Below are 18,413 nucleotides of genomic sequence, written 5' to 3'. Positions count from 1 at the left end.
AAAAGATATTGACAGACAAGAAAATTACAAAATTTCTGTCCATTATTAGGGCTGGGTATCAGTACTCAATACCTTTCAGGAATCGATTGAAATAAGCGCATCATGCATCAAAGATGTACAAAAAAACAAAAAACTAGGGACCCTATTCACTTTGCAAGTCAAACACTAAACATCAGAGAAAACTACAAATATCTTGGAGTATAAATTACTACGGAAAGAGATGTTTTTTTTCACATGTACACCAAATTCTGGTATGAGATCCCATATTATATGAGAACAGAACAGGAACCTGCTGTAGAACAGGCCCATTTAATTGTAACTGACTTTATTATGTTACTTTTAATCTGTTCCTGCATAATAATAAATTAAATTAAAATAGAATCATACTCTTGTTTATGTACACAAAAGTACGTTAAACAATAGTACACATTCTGGTCATGTAGTGCATACTGTAGTGTGTGATTCTGAAAGCAGCAATAGAGCACAGAATTGTATTAGCTCAACAAGCTAGCCTCTGTTCCACGTGGCTCCTTTTCAACAATGTTCTCCACAATATTAACTGTCATTAGTGTTCTTGTAAAACTGAAAGAGTTTTTTCTAGTAATACTTTACTATGTTTTCTACAACCTGTGTAAATTATTATGTTGTTCATTCACCAACTGTAGCTCTAATTAGCTTTGGATGGCACGTATGACGTATGTCCAAGGCTCATGGGAGCCAGAGTTGTTGAATGCTATTTATTCAACAGCAGTCTCCTTCCACCCAAGAGGCTGTCTCACTAGTCACTAGAGTGACTGAGAATAAGGAGCCAAGAGATGATGAAAACACAGTGCACTGTGTACCAGTGCACTTACAATCAAATCAGACTGTTCTCTTTTCCTTATTACTCTAACTTATTACCTTACTACTCATTTGATATTTGAAATAGACACAGTACAACTGTTTAAATTGGCGTCTGCAGCCATTTGGTTTGCTTCTGGCCAGATGACCCCTGGCTGTTCTGGGGCCCTGTGGCCCTGCAGTGGATTTTCTCTCTTCATTGAATGGAAGTTATATTCATCTCACATTCAGCTCTCACACACATACTGTACCTACCACACCAGACATGACACCAAAGGTCTCTGCAACACAGTCAAGGAAATGCACAGTATTGTACTGAGCCATGGTTGCATGGAACACACTTCCACTTGTGCGTATTTGTATATCTGTATATAGGAGTATAAAGTCACATGTTTGAAAATTCTATATATGTATTAATATATATGGGTAACTGTATGTGTAAATATTTGTGTATACAGTAAAATGTTGTAAGAAAGACTATTTTTAGTTATACTTTTCTGATTTTAATATCATGGTTGTTTTGTCTGCAAGTGTTGTAACTGTTGTCATGTTTTTATGTTTTGTGTGGACTCCTGGAAGAATAATTGATGCTTCACATCAGCTAATGCTGCTATTAGCCAGGACTCTTTCTCATGTTGTTAAAAATGAATGAGTCACTTTCTTTGCCATATAAAAGTCACTGTATTTGTATAACATCATTTTGAAATTTATTTTTGAAATGTATTTCAGTCACTCTCTTTCTCATCTCTTCAAAAATCTCTTCATCTCTTCTATAAAGTCCTCTTTGCTCATTTGCGATTCCCTTCAAAAACCACCCATCTGATCATTACAACAATGATTCATGAGTGCTTTATGGTCTGCTACCTTTATGGTTTAGGTTCACTGGTAACAGCTGGTGCAGCAGGTGGGTGGTGCATATCTCAAGCATGTAGAAATATGGAATCGCTGCATGGATATCCTCTTTTGTACTCACCATCTCTTCTGTTGAGCTTGGCGTTGTGAGCAGCATAACTGACGGAGGACTGAGAGGAGCTCTGGAAGGATGAATGGGGTAACGTGGATGCCAGAGGACCATTGCAGTTATCTGTGAAAGAAAACATAAAAAAAAAACAGAGAGCTCAGAGGCAATTCAAACATATATGTGTTTTGTAAATATTTTTGCATTTAGTTCATGTGGACTGGGTTACACCAACAAAGATTAATTTATTCTTAGATTAGTTCCAATCAGAGTTTAGCAAAATTATGTTTAAGGTTTTGGTGTATCAGACTTAGTTTTAAAGGTTTAAAGGGATGTTAGAATTTAATCTTTCATAATTTTAAGCTAATTTAAAAGTTTGTGCAACATAATTTAAAGTTAAACCATATTTGAATCAGGTTTAAAATTAATCCTTGCTGGTGCAACCCAGCCATAATGCATTTCACATGTAAATCTGACTGATGTTCTGGCAAACTTAGATTTATTCAGATGATAGAAATAATGGAAAATGCATTCTTAAGTAGTAAAACACGTTGGTTCAAAGGGCATTTTTACCTGTCAGTGGTGGAGTTTTGAAGCAAGAGTTGGGAAAAATAACATAGCTGCCTAACCTCTATCCAGTTCTCAGATACCTCAAACAGTCTATTAACCCATGCAGTGACCCATGAAAATAGCACAGAAAACGCTATGGCTGCTTTTGTGTGCATGTGTGTGTTCTCTCTAATCCCACAGTGTGAGATTACATCACGTCCAACAGGCAGGAACAGATTAAGAGTCCAGTGATCACAACCTGTCAGTCTCATCTCCCTCTGATCCGCCCAGCCCGCCACAATAAGAGCAGCGAGTCACACAACAACAGCCTCTCCGCTGTTTCACTTGAGTGCAGAGCTGCATTAAGGGCCGTGTCTGAGGAGGTAATGAAAACTGGCACCAGCCTGATTACAATTATCCCTGTGCTCTCTCCATCAGCGTGCAGTTCACTCCTCTGAGTGCGAGAGGCTTTTTGTTTTTGGATGCCATTCTACTTCGAGTTCAGATGGATTCTGAACACATCTGGAGTGGCAATTGGCCATCCATCTGGTAGACAAGAGCACAGCAGAGCTGACAGCGTGATCCCGCTCTCCTTTTGGGCGTCCCACCGAATTCTGACTGACCTGATTTGACTGCTCTCAGATCGCTTGCCAAGAGATTTCTCTAATCCTGATTTCAAGTGTGACTAAAGTGGATCAAGCTGTTTTGTCCAAGACTCAAATTATGGCTGAGCCGCAATGCAGTTGCAGATGTTCATCGGGGGAGATGAGAACAGTGGCATGCCATCTTACTTAGGAGCACCACTACTGGAACTCGGCTTCTTATGCAAGCACAGCGCTCTTAATCTATCAAAAGTCTTCCAGATCCTACTTTTGATTCCTAACGGCTAACACTCAATCTTTCTGCCTCCTCTTCAGTCTGTATCCAGCCATCCTCTCTTACATGATGCATCTCTGGTTGAAGAGCCAATAAAATCTCACTGATGTTAGGTCAAAAGCCTGGACAAATGCTTTGCTCTTTCATTCAATATAACCTTTGCATCACCATATACCACAAAGAGACCATAGCTGTGCTCCGTTCCACTGTACATTAGGTTTGAACGTCACAAAGGTACTACAGTATACCAGGGTATTAGAAAATCCCAACAGTATGATTTTCAATACTGTCCTAAACACAGATGCTCTTCTTTCTATTAAATTGATTGGAAGATGCTGTATTGTAGTGCTCATCTTACGCCACAGGGGGCAGTCTCTGTCCTGGTGAACAAGGCAGTGCAGCTGACAAATCTGGTAAATACAGGTAAAGGAACTAGTAAAAACAAAGACAAATGACTCTACCTTTGGAGTATTTTGGATTTTGTCTCGTTGATAAAGGTAAGACAGCAAACTCTGCAAACTACTGACTGGTCAGAGCAGCATACTGTAGTGAGTGTGTCACTTTAGCAAGCGTGAGAGAGGGTGAGTGGCAGAGAAATTACTGACTGTAGTGGCAGAGAGTGACGATGAATGTGGAAGTCAAGGTGAGAAGTGAAGCTGTCAGTCTGGCAGTACAACGACAGCACTCTAAATGTACAGTTTAGTTTTCAGTTTGTCAGTGACTAAAAGCTATAGATTTTCGAGACTGAAGTAGAGCTCCTGTGTGTGTTGTTTCTCACCTCTCAATCAGCTCTGCTTATGTCGAGGGAGTACTACACTACAGTGGAGTACAGTGGCATTGAGTCATCTATTATTTACAGACTATTATTATGTAATATTTTATTACACAACTTTGTTAAATACTCAATTCTGATTGGTCACTTATGGCATTTTAAGGTCTGTTATTTCTGCGTAGCAGACTCTTGCAATATAAAACAGAAAATTGGTTTGGACACAGGTCTGATCCCAGACTCTGGACCAGCAATAAAATCATTTTTAAATCAATACTTTGTGTCACATTATTGTTTGTTTTAAATGTACTTTGAGTAGGTCATTACTAGGGGTGGGAATCTTTGGGCACCTGCCGATTCGATTACGATTACGATTCAGGGGCTACGATTCGATTATAAAACGATTATTGATGCATCTTTATGTATACTGATGCACTTTTTCACAAACACATTTCTTTTTGTCTCACTGAATAAGCATTCATCACTTGCAATTTTTAAAAACAGCGCATTTGTAATAAGAATTCATTTCGATTATATTTTATTAAACTATTGGAAATATGTGCAAACTGGAAAGTACCAACAGTAGCCACTAGTAGCCGCAGCAACAGCAGCCTGCCGTCTCCCCGACTCCTCCGTCGGGTGGAATCGAGTTACGGCTTCTCATGTTTGTTGTGTTGCCAAAGTATTTTATTTTAGCTCGACACAGCTTACATATAACGTGGCTCTTGTCCAGTTCGCTTCCGCCGTCGACGTTGTAGAAGCCGAAGTGTTTCCACACGGCTGCTTTTAAATTAGAAGGAGCTGTTCGGACCTCATGGCGAGGTGGCTGCCGGTCGGCCATGTTTGTTTTCCGCTGTGCGCATGTCGCTCCAGGTGCGCGTCCCAAAGTGTCCCGGCGATGACGCGTACCGCGCTTCTTAGTTCCACATTATTTAGAAGGTTCTGTATCACTTTAATTAACAGATTTAAATAATCGAAATTTGGACGTTTGTGAATCGATTCAGATTCGTCCACGTCCGAATCGCGATGCATCTAAGAATCGGAAATTTCCCCCACCCCTAGTCATTACTGAGAAATAAACCACTTCAGGATGATTCAAGAGGCCTCTGTCTGAGTTTATGTCTCAATAATGACCTGGTCACTGTACATCATGCCTTAAATATTACACGGCTTTGTTAAATATTCAGTTCTGTTTGGTCAGTTAAAGCATTTTAAGGTCTGTTATTTCTGTATAGCAGACAGTTGCTATGAAGAACAAACTGTTGCTATGGATGCATTGCGATCATAGACTTTGGAGGAGCAATAAAATCATTTTTAAATCAACACAATCATTTCAAAAATCAATATCTTGTGTCAAATTACTGACTTTCTTTGGTAAATAGTCATGTAATAAGTGGGATAATGTACTGTGATCAAGCCATTATTATGAAACAAACCCAGACAGGGTGATGCAGGACCCCTGCTCACTGTACGTTATCTATTACATGTCGGGTGATGTTTGATGTCTGACATATGTATACTCCTCTGTGAGCTCCATTCTTTGTTTTTAGCCCAGTGATTGATGGATAATCTTGCTTGTCAACTTTAAGCAAAGTGATGAACTACTTCTACAAACCCAGTTCCCTTTGAACTGAGCATTTTTTCCTACCAAAGGTTCTGAATCATACTTTACATGGCAGAATACCCTGTGAGGTCCACTTTGCAGGGAACTACCAGGTGACTGGATCACACCCCATGACTGCTTACAAAAGGTGAAACAAACCAACAATATGTTGATGGTATGCAACAAACTGACAGGTGATGTGAGGTGATGTGAGAGTGCAGAGAAAGTTTCTTCATATGTAAAATGTTGCATAGACCTTGTTGTTGTTCACAGATTTGGTCTTGAGCCAAGTTCCTGGCTGTCAGTCAGGGAGACTTATGGATGGAGGAAGATTTGTCTGCAAAGCTGCTCCTTGGCCTGTGGGATAACTGAAAATCCTCTGAAGCTGACTCACGATCTCTATGCGAGGCTCAGGGGCTTGAATCTTATAGCCAAATGAACCCAGACGCGCATCTTAACGCATGGACATAAACACATGCACACGACTGCTAGCCGAGAGGGAACACTTAATCTCTCTTGAAATCATAAGTACATCAACTGCTACAGAGCAAGAGCTTTCAGCTGCAGTCACAGAAGTGCTGGGATGGCCAACAGAAGGCCGGCACAGAAGTGTCATGTTGACATTCTTGGCTTGGCAGCACACCAGAGGTTATCGCTGATTGTGTTTGTGATAAAAATAAAAAAGGAGTAGCTTACTCCAAGCTGCAAATTTATTCAGGCCAAACTTGACCTGACATGATCCTGAGTGAAATCTTAAAGTCTATTCAAACATATTTGTGTTTTGGAGTCCGTGGGTAGTTCATCTAAGGAATAAGGCAGGTGTTAGTAGTGTTTCTGAAACGTAGGGTGGGGGCCCAAAATGGATCGTGGACCCATTTTGATTAGATTAGATTAGTTTAGACTAGATTAAATTAGATTAGATCAGATTAGATTAGATTAGCCTTTATTGTCTCCCTTTGCAGAAAATTGGCTTGGACATTTGAGAGAACACAGGCGACATGGCCAAGGACATATATAATCAAACTACAATTAACAAACACTATCACACTCAGATCCATGCACCCAAAACATGCACCTCAAGAGTATTGCATGAGAGACAGAAAGCTCTCAGCAACACCCTCCATTTAGTTTGATGGCATTTAGCACACTGGACAAAAACTTGAAATCATGGTAGCAAAATACAGCCATGGGGTAATGAAATGATTCAGCCACCTCACTAATGGTTAAAACTATAAACCAGCACAAAAAATGACAATTCTGCTACCAACATAAAAAAATAACATTTGCATTTTGGAACAGAGAACAGCAAACTTAACACTCTACTCAGGCAAGGCATGATCGAAATGTGATTCATCACTACAATATTTTAGTACAAAGCCTCATTTAATCTGCTCCCATTTGCCCTCTTATAATTACAGCATATGCTCTTGATAAAAACTAAACACTTCCTGTATCTATTTCAAATTAAAAGGCCTCTAGCGATTCCAGCTGACTAAAAATACTGAGATATTATCAATAAGCCATATTGCCTAGTCCTGGTATTTTTGTAAGTTTGGGTCTCGGGGGAGACACCAAATGTCTTTTGTGGGTCTGAAGCTGACAAAGTTTGGGAACCACTGGTTTATAGTTTCCAGATACCAAAACACCAAAATTTATGATGCCTAAGCTGATTGGCTGCTTCAGGTAAAGTAAATATTTGATAACTGCTCACATTCTGTTTTATTTCTAAAAAAGTCCTAAAAGAGCTGGCCACTGTAGTTTTTAGCAAATGTTACTCAAACAAGTGTAAGTGGTGTAGTTGCTGGGAAATATTTTCAGCTGGGGATTAATACACATTTGGTGCTCCAGCGAGTGTTTACAACACTAGAGCGCTGTATATGATTTCTGCTCAAAACAAACTATAGTGTCTGCATTTAGCATAATGAGGGAGCATGTCACGGTGCGGCTCATTGATGTGTTTTTTGTTTGTTTGTTTGTTTGTTTTTTGAACAACAATAGCGGCACCGAGGAGTAAGCTGCAGTACATCTGGCTTGGTTTCACACACAGTATATTATTAGTAGGATCAATTCTTTGTTGGTTGTAGACTTTTCATGGGATTTCTTGACAATATGAAAAATATTGGATACTGCCAGCCTTATTGCTTGTTTTCAACATCCTTGAACCTTTTAATATCCCTTTATTTAAAAAAAAAAAAAAGATTTCCTCATCTTACCATTCATTGCTCAGTGATCCCTCAAATGTACTTATCAAACATAGACAAAGATATGTAAAAGAGGCAGGATAGTTTACAGTTTAATAAAATATTAATGGCAACAATTCTAATTTACAATATGAAAAATACAGAATATCACCAGCCTTATCTTTTCATGCTCTATCCCTTCATTTTAATGTCCCTGTAAGGGAAAACAAGCTTTTCGTCTAAGCACATCACATGTACATGTTAGAAAATACAGAACTATGCAGTACTTAATTGTAGAGTTAGACCAGTAAACTGTAGTTCATGATTTCTCTGTTCAGGTTTTTTGAGAAGATCTGGAACATGGCTCGTGACATGTTGGAGCCATGGTCCCCCTTACACTATATAAGTCCCATGAACTGATACAAGAACAGCACCGCCTCTACCTCCTTTCAGCCTCCCTAACACTCAGTTATGAACATAACTTCAGCAACTCTCTCAGGCCAAATCAGCCCCGCAGTTCTCTTCAGCTCACTTCAGTTCCAACAACCTGACACAAGAGAATAAAAAAATACTATCCTGTCTCTGTTCTCTGTCTCTTGTGGCTCAAATATTATTGTTTGAGCCACGAGAGACATGTCCAATAAAGCTGCGAGACGGAGTGCCCCTGTTTCAGGACATTTTCAGGTCGTAGTTGTGTTTGTTCCTGAGACAGCAGAGCACGCACACCCCCACTGTTTCAGAACTGCCCCTTTTTTCACGATTTTGAAACCTTATTTTATATACTTGGCATTTTTTTTAATCATTCTGAGAACACATTAATTGCTGCTTTACGAGATCATTTAGATTGAGAGTGAGCTTTCATTTTGCTCTTTGTTCTGTTAGATATTCATCACATCAGCAAAATCAATTTGTTTGAATGTGTCAAAAGGAACAAAACTCTAATCAACTTTTATACAAATAATCTTTTGAATTCAAGAAAGAACATCGGGGATCCGAAAAGTGAGACAGAAGTACTGCTTGGCTACAGGTTTCACTTTCAGTCAAGATCACATGAGATTTTTGAAGATACCTGTTCATTCTTTTCATTTATTGCCATTAAAATCTGCATTTGATAGCGGCATTGACTCAGCCATATTGCACACCCTTTTTCCAGTGCTCTCCTCTGCTCATTAGCAAACCCGTCTTTACCTGAGTGCACAACAGATGCTGCTCCACAAGGAAATCAAACTCAATTATCACAACAAAGTGCCATTTGTAGCACACACGAGGTGGATATTTTAAGCTCTAGCTGCAGATGCATAATCGCACCTGAAGACAGCTACGCACCCAAATCAAATAAACATGGCTCACCAGATATGAGGAAGCCTGAGTTTCCTCTTGATATCAAGTCTCAGGAAATGTACAAACAGTTGGATATGAAAAAATGCCAAAGGGATTTCCTAAAAATAGAACGTGCAATAGAGATCGAGCAGAGCAGAGCAGGCTTCTCGGTCTGACCTGATCCTCTTCTCTGGGTGGATCAAACCCCAGTGATTAAAGTTACAGCCACAAAATGTGAGCGCAACTCACAAACATATGGTACAAAATCCAATATTTAGATTAACTGCAATAAAGGATAAAGAAAAACATAGTGGGAATGGGTTTTAAAAATATCAAACACACATTACAGTAAACAAAATCTGAAACACAGCAATATGGATGGATGAATACACCCAATGATCCTCTAGAGCAAAACCTGGGATGAATGTGACTTACTGAAGGCTTTCATGTGGCCCACAAGGCCATCGAGGAAATACAAAAAATTAAAAATCTGACAGTCAATAGTATTTATTTATTTTGAAATGGGTGAGAGCTGTGTTCATTGGTAATGATAATGAACTGTATGTCTTATATTACTGTAACTTTATTCACTCAGTGCTGTACATCCATGTTGTTTATGTTGTTCCTGAATGCAGCACGCATACAGGAAAAGGCAAAGGCAAGTTTATTTATATTAGGGATGCACCGATACCAGCAGCGGGTATCAGTCCGATACTGTCCTCACGTACTTATACTCATAAAACTACTTCGATACCGCACACCCGATACCACGTCATGACAAGTAAACATCTAAAGAGCCGCCATGATGCAGAGGTCAAGTCGTTTGCTGATTCTTACCCTCTTTTTTTGGCTGCGTCGTCATCATGAGCGGGAGACTCGCTGTCCTCAACATCATCCATTAATGACCGCAGAGACTTTAGGAACTGTCCGTAAAATACCATGTAAGTCCATGTAAAACTGAAATAACTGCACAGAGTGCAGCTGTAGACCGCAGCCAGCCGCTGTCCAATAAGTCATGGCGGGTGTAAACTAGTTGATGCCTCGACAATTTAACCCGAAGACGAATAAAAAACACCGCCGCCACCAGTCTGTAAACTCTCTTTTCTTCGTAATAAGCTGCTACGACTTCTCTTTGTGGACTTATTCTTCACCAAAACGACCTGACAGCACAGGACACGCAACTTCACTCTTTAGGGTTCACAGCAGGGGAAACAAAACTGTTGCACACATGGCACCACACTCATACCTGTCCCCCCCAAACAATGACAGGTAGGAACTAATTATCTCTTAGACAAGAGGGACGTGAAGAAGAAACTTAAATACTACACATGTTAATGGTAAATTAAAATACTAGGTGAAATGCTGTAAATGATAATGAAATAATTATCATTTATAATTATAAACTTAATTCTGCAAGTCAATAATAATGTTGTGAAATTATTACACTGAAATATATCATATATAAATAACCTAAAAAATATAATGTGTATAGTAACTATGGTTACACTTGTAGCACGAAACAGCAACAATTATTTGTTACATTTAGAAAGTGACCATCTAATTAAAATAAAACATGTTTTAAAAGTTATTGTAAGAACTTTAATGGCATTATTAAGTACTCATATCCCAACAAGTAACCAAGTAGTACCCAAATGTAAGTACTCGGTCTGAAAAATAGTGGTATCAGAGCATCCCTAATTTATATAGCACCAGTCAGACATGAGGCAATTTGAGGTGCTTTGCAAGAACTTAGAAATACATAAAAAAAAAAAACATTAAAGGAAGTGATCTATACAGAACACTTCTGACCATTTCATTTTTAGAGATTTGGCCATTGTTAGGACTTTATGTCTTTTGTGTCTCATGGCAGCCTGATCAATTTCTCATGTAGCCCCCTATGAAATATAATTGTCCACACCTGCTCTAGAGTCAGTGTCATGTTTGGTGTAAAAAGTCCACGTGTATACGAAGGTACAGTACCAGCAAGGGCTGCTTTTCCTTGTCATTTATGACAGTAAATGCAGAGTGTTCGGGTTTAGACTGTTTGATAGACAAAAAAGAAAATTGTAGATGTCACTTTGGACACTGGGAAATTGTGATGATCATTTTTTTTTTAAAATTTTATAGGCTGAATGATATATCAATGAATCGTGAAAATAATTGTCAGGTTATTTAAAAATGGAAATAATCAACAGTTGCATCCCTATTTTCACACAGAAAAACACAATTTGATGTACTAGAGCATTAAGAAAACTATTCATAGATATTATAAGGGAAATATAAACCAGAGACCAGCATGTTCTGAACAAACACATTACAAACAGTAACATTTGCTTTTTTTATTATTATTTATTTTTTTTAAGCCTTTATTTGACAAGGACAGGTGAAGAGGAGAGGGGGGAGGAAAGAGAGTAAAGAGAGGGGATGACACACAGCAAAGGGCCGCAGGCGGGAGTCAAACCGGCAGCCGTTGCAGAGGACTAATAGCCTCAACAATGGGAAGGAAGCTCTACTTGGTGTGCCCCAACATTTGTATTTTTTTAACAGAAATTTGCAAACTTAAACTCTCAGAAATGCATCATAGGGAATTATGCAAATGATGTCTGTCCTTCAGCTTATCAGCTGCACAGGTAAATGCAGCAAGCAAGAATACTTTTACAGCAACCAAAAATGGTTGAAGGGCACAATTATAGAAGTTATTAACATAAGCTTTCCAGACTCAAGGCTGGGAGTGAACTTAATACTAATAATGGTGATACTACTACTACTACTAATAACAATAACAAGAATAATAATAACAACAATAATGGTAATAATAATAATGATAATTAAATACAACAAACAGCCAGAAAAAAAGAGCACTAATATCAGTATAAATTCAGATTTCAGATAAAAACTGAAAACAACGCAGATCGGTACATCTCTAACAAACACTGTGTTGCATCCCAGTTTCCTGATTAAGTTTAAGTTTTTCTTGTTCCCAGTTTTGAGTTAGTATTTCCTGTTTTATTTTGGTATACTCACCTGGGGCGTTTCTAGATGAGGGGCACTGGCCACCCCTGAAATCTGATTGGCTGCCCCATTATCTTCAAGTATGATAAGCTTTTTTTCCAGTGAGAGGCAGGACCTTAGTTTTACACCAACTCTTTGATTACATCATTTTGAAAATGCATTGTTTTCTTTTGTATATTCTATATTTAATTTTTTTTCTAAGTTAATTTAATTTATGAATCATTTTACAATGCAAAGCTACACAATAAATAAGAAAAACATACACCAAAATCTATATACAGCAAATGGGTGAATAAATAAAAATTCTATAAAATTATAAATGTGTTGAATAAAAACAAATTTAACACCGGAATCCAAGAAACTGTAAGATACTGTAATGTTAGTTATTAAAGTAGATAAGAGAAATGATGAATAAACGTTATTCTGACATGCATGTGTAAATATACATGCACATACATGCATACTTATGCCACCCCTGTATAAGTCAGTGCTCCACTTGGGCCACTCCAGTGAAAAAAATGTCTGGACACATCCCTGATACTCACCTTCTTCATTTCAGACACTTCACTTCCTGCCCCTGTGCGTTTGCTGCCTGTGTGATTATCTACCCCTTCCTAATTAGTTTCACCTGTCTCTCATTATCCCTCCTCCCGTGTGTATTTAGTCTTTGTGCTGCCCTTTCCTGTTGCCAGTTCGTCTCAGTTTTCACAGTTAGCGTTCCAACATTCATTCCTTGTGCTGCCAGTGATGTTAGGCCTCGCTCCTGTGTTCTCTGACTCTACCTTTGCCTGGCATTTGCGGATACCTTTGGCTTGTGGACCGATTACATGTGTGCCAAACCTTTTATTCCATCTGCCCTGGATTTGGTAGTCTTACTATTGAGTCCTTTGTTTGTTGGCTCCAGTGTGTTAAAGCTGATTGTTTGAAGGAAGTAGTTATTTCAATCCAAGCCATCTATTTTCTTAACATAACCAAGTATTTTCGTTGCCTAAGCATAGCCAAACTGTGACAGTCACATCCAGGCAAGGCAAAGCATGGCACGGTCACGGTGGGCCGGCCAGTCTGTTACACGCTTTGGCACGATATCAGGTTGGTACATAAATCATTAATCTATAAAATGTCAAAGTCCTGTTATAAGTGATCTGAGGTTGTTGCTGTTGTCATAACCCAAACAATCATTTTATCCCAAACTAATCCTTAAAGGACCAGTGTGTAATAATTACAGGAATTTATGTACATAAATGAGATATATTATATATAAGTATGTTATTTATTATTATCAATCAACGTAAACTCATAATCTATATGTTCCCGTTACTTTAGAAATAGCCATTTATAGTTACATACTGTCGGGTCGCCTTACGGAGATCATCAATCCTGCGCCGTCTACGGCAGTGCAGAGCGGACAAACTGCACTAACAGTGAGTCTTGGGAAGCCCATGGCGACCTTATGTAGACGCCGCAGCGTAAACACGGAAGTAGACGGGGAGGATAGACGCGGGTGATCGCTGGCAGACCATTTAGCGTTGTGAACCTTGACTGGCACAGTTTTGACAAATGGAGGATCATACATACACTGTACCAGAACAAAAAGCAGCGGACAGTGAATCCCCGTCATCCAAGAAGCGGAGACGCAAAGAAACTAATCGCAAGCGTGACAGGAAACGGCAAAAACACGAATCAACATCGGCATAGCGTTTACACGATGGAAATCGTTGATGGAGGACAAATGTTTTCACAGTGACGCCGAGGTTGCCTGTTTTCTGCTGGACAGGTAATTCATCCTACACACATAATTTGTTGTGAGATAGCTTTCGCTCGCCATTTTGTCCGCTGACGGCAACCGTACTCTTGGTGAGAGAAGGGCCGTGTCGGGGTAAATCCTCTTAGTTGCAATCTAAGGTCTGAACGTTAGATGCCGCTGGAAATCACACACTTCTCCTTTAAATGGTTTCTGTATCCTGGAGGATACAGTAATTTAATGGGCTTTGGAGGGAGGGGCATTAAGTAGGTAAACTTGATGTCATGAAAACACTGAAGGGGGGATGGATGAAGTGCTCAGGTCATGCAACTTTGTTAAAAATTAAAACATTAAAACATTAAAAAATATGCTTAGAATCTGTATCAAAATCTAAGATGGCAGTGGATGTGAACACAGACAATGACCATGGTCATATAAAAAAAAAAAAAGAAAAAAGAAATTGTCATTTTAGCCTTGACATATTATAAAAAGCAATTCATTAATTTTCCAAAAATATTTATGCTCTTGTTCATTTAAGAGCTAAACCCACCAAACTGTGACTATCACCCAGCATGCTTTATTTTGAAAGGCTAACTGGACGTTGCACATGTGTTATTACTAATTTGACAGAGAAAATGAGAACATGGGTACTCATGGGTCAAAAAACACGACACTGACGCGGTGGACCTGTGGGTCTATTACAGGCGCTGACATGATCAAGGGTTGGTACTTGATAAGTTATTAGTCTATAAAATGTCAAATGTCTGTCACAGGTTACCATAACCTGTGGTTTTATATATAGCTTTTTCTGACATACAGTCCATAAAAACCTTAATACACAAAGCTGTAACATCAAAGACTATTTGTATGTTTTTGCTTGATAAATGAGTTAAGTGATTTATCAGAGTTGTCATCTGTGAATGTCCTGTGAGCGCTTATTATGACTAATGTGTCAGCAACACTGAAGAAAGTCTGCAGATCAGAAAGAGATTATTAAAAGCAAGAAATTATTTACTTAGCTATTCTTTATATAGCGCATGCATAAGATATGCTCTATTATGCAAAAGGTTTTGTTTGGTTTAATTATGTCATGACATTAATAACATATGCCACAACAACCAAACACACCTGGCTAAATATTTACAACAAACAAGCAAACAAAAAGACATGCATATTATGATCATCATCTTTTGCTGTGGGGCCATAAAACACTTTTATATAATATCTAACCTCTCAAGAGCAAGGCCGTGGGTTGGAGGGTGTGTAAGTTCAGTCAACACAGACCACAGAGTCAATAATATCAAAGGGTAGCGCGATAGTATCTGGTAACAGAGCAGCCTCAGACCTCTGTGTGGTATTGATAAAGCTTCATATGATACCTGGCATGGACTAACAGGCTTTGGAGCTCAGTGACCTCTGCTCGGCGATAGCCCGAGTAAAGCTGAGGTATCGCTTGACAATTAGTCCCGAACGCTGGCTGAATTCAAGGAAGCACACATCAATACAAATGATTGAGACACAGCGCCTGGTTTACTGTAGCACTTCATTTCTCTGAACACTGCGTATAATCTAATGGGACCTATAAGCATTTACAGGCAGCCTGTGGGATGTTTTACTGGGCTATCGACAGCTTTAGTGATTAAACACGTCTCATCTGCCAAACATTAATTATTCAACCCTCGTTCAGGAATGTAGTGAAATGGGATTTGTGTTGATTTTCTGTAGGATTGCTTTGAGCGGTCTGCATAACAGCTTGGTGAAGACATGATATTAATGGAATAATTTCTTATCAACAATGCAATAATAATAGGTATAATGGGAACTGCTGTGGTGATTACAAAGGTAGCAACCTTTAAGGGTAACATCTTGGTTAATAACGTTGTAATATTCAGATTAAGAGGAGGACAAGCTTATATTAATATTTGATAACACACTCTTTACTATGTCTGTGTCTGTGTGTCTATTACATTATCTGATTGTTCATGCATCTATGCTTAAAGTGGGCAGTTTACATTAAAGGGATAATTCAGATTATTTGATGTGGGGTTATATGGAAAAGAAGCTAAGCAAAGTACTGCTGTGGACAGGGTCAACAGTAAAACCTATTTTAGCCACATAAAAAAGGTTTCTCTTCAAACCAACCAGACTCCAGTGGGAAAATCAGTATTTTTGTCCTGCAGAACATGGTAGTTGCTGGTCTACTGCTGCCTCGATCTGTTAGTTTTTGTGTCATTGTGTGACTTTGTGTTGTGAGTGTGTTTGTTGTGTTTTAAAAGGATATTTCTGATTCACCGAAGTCACACAATTACACAAACAAACTAACAGATAGAGGCATCGGCAGACCAGCAAGTCTCATGTTCTGCGGGGTAAAATTACTGATTTGGCCCATGGAGACTGGCTGTTTTGGAGAGAGCAACATTTTGGCTTTGATATAATGTCAGTTTCCTGTCACAAAAGGCTGTCTGGTGGCAAAGCAAAGCAGTGAAAATATGCCAAATGTAGAGTACACTTAAACTGATCAAAACAAAGCCCACAGCAGTACATTCTGTGCTGGTGGATCTCTCTCTGTGCTGACCAGCATTTACTCTGGGTAACACGCTAACTATCGACAAGCACCTCATACAAACCCACCCCAAATAATTCGAACTATCCCTTTAAAGCTAAAATGAGGTTTAATTTAAGTCATATTTATCAGGTATCATTTGGGTAGAAAGATATCTATAAAAGCGTCATTTACTTTCAAATAAAGGGAACCAGTATCGATTTCGTAGTCTGAATTCAGCTGAGACAAGAAGAAAACATGTTTGTAGAGAGTATTATAGAGAAAGCACCAGCACCACTGTTTTCTCAAAGGAATGGTCCAGGGATTTTTGCACCACTGCAAGAAGCTGATTGAGTTTTGGTCTTATAGCTTTACATAGCATTTTGTGTGTGAGGTTGGTGTCGCATGGGCAGTCATGCAATACAACACCCATTTATAGATATGATGCCTGTGTCGCTGTGCTGCCCTCCGTCTGTTTGGGGATACTTGTTGGTTCAAAGCTGCTGCAGCAGACTCACCACAAAACCACACTGACCCACTGTAAGAATATCGACTGCTGGTTCCCTACAAATGGCTACAAGTTCTCCAAATTAATAACAAAATCTGTTGTTGTTCCAAGCATCCCAGAACCTTTGGACCTTTTTTTCTTTATCTACAATAACAATGTGAAAAAAAATAAAATAAAATAAAAATCTGATATTTCAGCCAATATTACAATGTACTTATCAAACTTCTGGCAAAGATATGTAATGCAGGAAGAATATCTTATAACACATGCTGCCTACAAATATTAAATCTAATCAGAAGCAAATTCAAAGAATGGACTACAGAATTATTTCCTGGGATAAAAATGTATTTATGAATGTATTTTTTCCAATTTGTATCTTATTACATTCTGAATTTAATTAATTATCTGTATCTGTATGTGTGTATTTTGTGCTTATAATGAAGGAACTCCAACTCTAATTTTGTTAGAGTTGTGTTGTATAATGATAATGTACATGGCCTTGACTCCTTCACTGAATCTAAAAACTAAAAAAATTAAAAAAATATAAAAAATATAAAAACTCAAAATAAAAACAAAAAAGTAAAATTTGTGACAAACGTCCCTTTCTAATGGCCAATGTCTAAATAGTGAAAACTGTACTGAAAACTTCTTTTTAGAATCTGTGAAAGTCTAGGCCAATAAACAGTCCATAGGTCTTCAGTTTTTATCTTTTCCATACTGTTATTTACTACTTGATTGGAGACACAGACAGACAACAGATTTTAAAGGTGCTGTTGTTGGTTTTTGCTGAAACAAAATGAAACACTGCATTGTGGCTCTGAAAGCGCAGCTTCCTTTTCTTTAACTCTGCATGTTGATCCTGTGAACCAGCACCTTCAGTTAATGCATGTTTGTTTCAGTCCCCGACGAATACATCATGATCAATATCACATCACAGAGTGTACACATGCAGGCCCGTGTCTAATTCAGTGGTAATCATACAAAGTAATTACGTAAAATAATCAACTGTGCTATACATAGCATGAAATCGGGCCTGGCAAGTATAAGCAGACCTTGGCTTTTTATCCCCCTTTAAATTTATCACCTAATTTTTTTCATCTTAGAGGCTTAATGTTCAAAATATAATCTTTTTTTTTGTCTCATTTTTCATCACTGTAACCGTCTCTTGCTGATTATTGCATCAATCTTATTGGCACAGTCGATAGAAAGTGGGCGTTGATAATCCTTTCAAACCATCTGCCAGTAACACTGAAAATAAATAGAGGAGGCAACTTACAGACTGCACAGCTATTTGAAGAATATTCATTGCACTCTGTAGACTGTGAGCTGCTGCAGCGTCACTGTGTGACCAACACAGCTGCAAATGGAAAGGCCTCCACTGGCGCCACATTCATCACAATAGATTTTTTCTGCTCCTGAGGGACTGAGCCGAAATTATTTCTCTAAATAGTCTTATATCATGTGTCCACTGCATTTTCTTTTTTCTCATTGCAATCAAAAACATTTTGTTCTGTA

The 18,413-nt window shown here is 38.5% G+C and overlaps 1 protein-coding gene across 1 annotated transcript in view; it reads right to left on the bottom strand.

Annotated features, from left to right (window-relative positions):
* LOC146322850 (contactin-associated protein-like 5) overlaps positions 1 to 18,413 on the bottom strand; it is a 128,987-nt gene that overhangs the window by 97,970 nt on the left and 12,604 nt on the right. Inside the window, exon 2 of the mRNA XM_084724959.1 lies at positions 1,814 to 1,924. Coding sequence (XP_084581085.1) covers positions 1,814 to 1,924 — 111 coding nt within the window. The remainder of the gene's footprint in view (positions 1 to 1,813; positions 1,925 to 18,413) is intronic.

The sequence above is a fragment of the Lutjanus erythropterus genome, chromosome 8 (genome assembly GCF_056507025.1).
Source record: "Lutjanus erythropterus isolate fLutEry1 chromosome 8, fLutEry1.hap2, whole genome shotgun sequence".
NCBI classification, from domain to species: Eukaryota; Metazoa; Chordata; class Actinopteri; order Lutjaniformes; family Lutjanidae; genus Lutjanus; species Lutjanus erythropterus.
The sequence above is the reverse complement of the archived record's forward strand: the minus strand, read 5'-3'. Positions and strand labels throughout refer to the sequence as shown.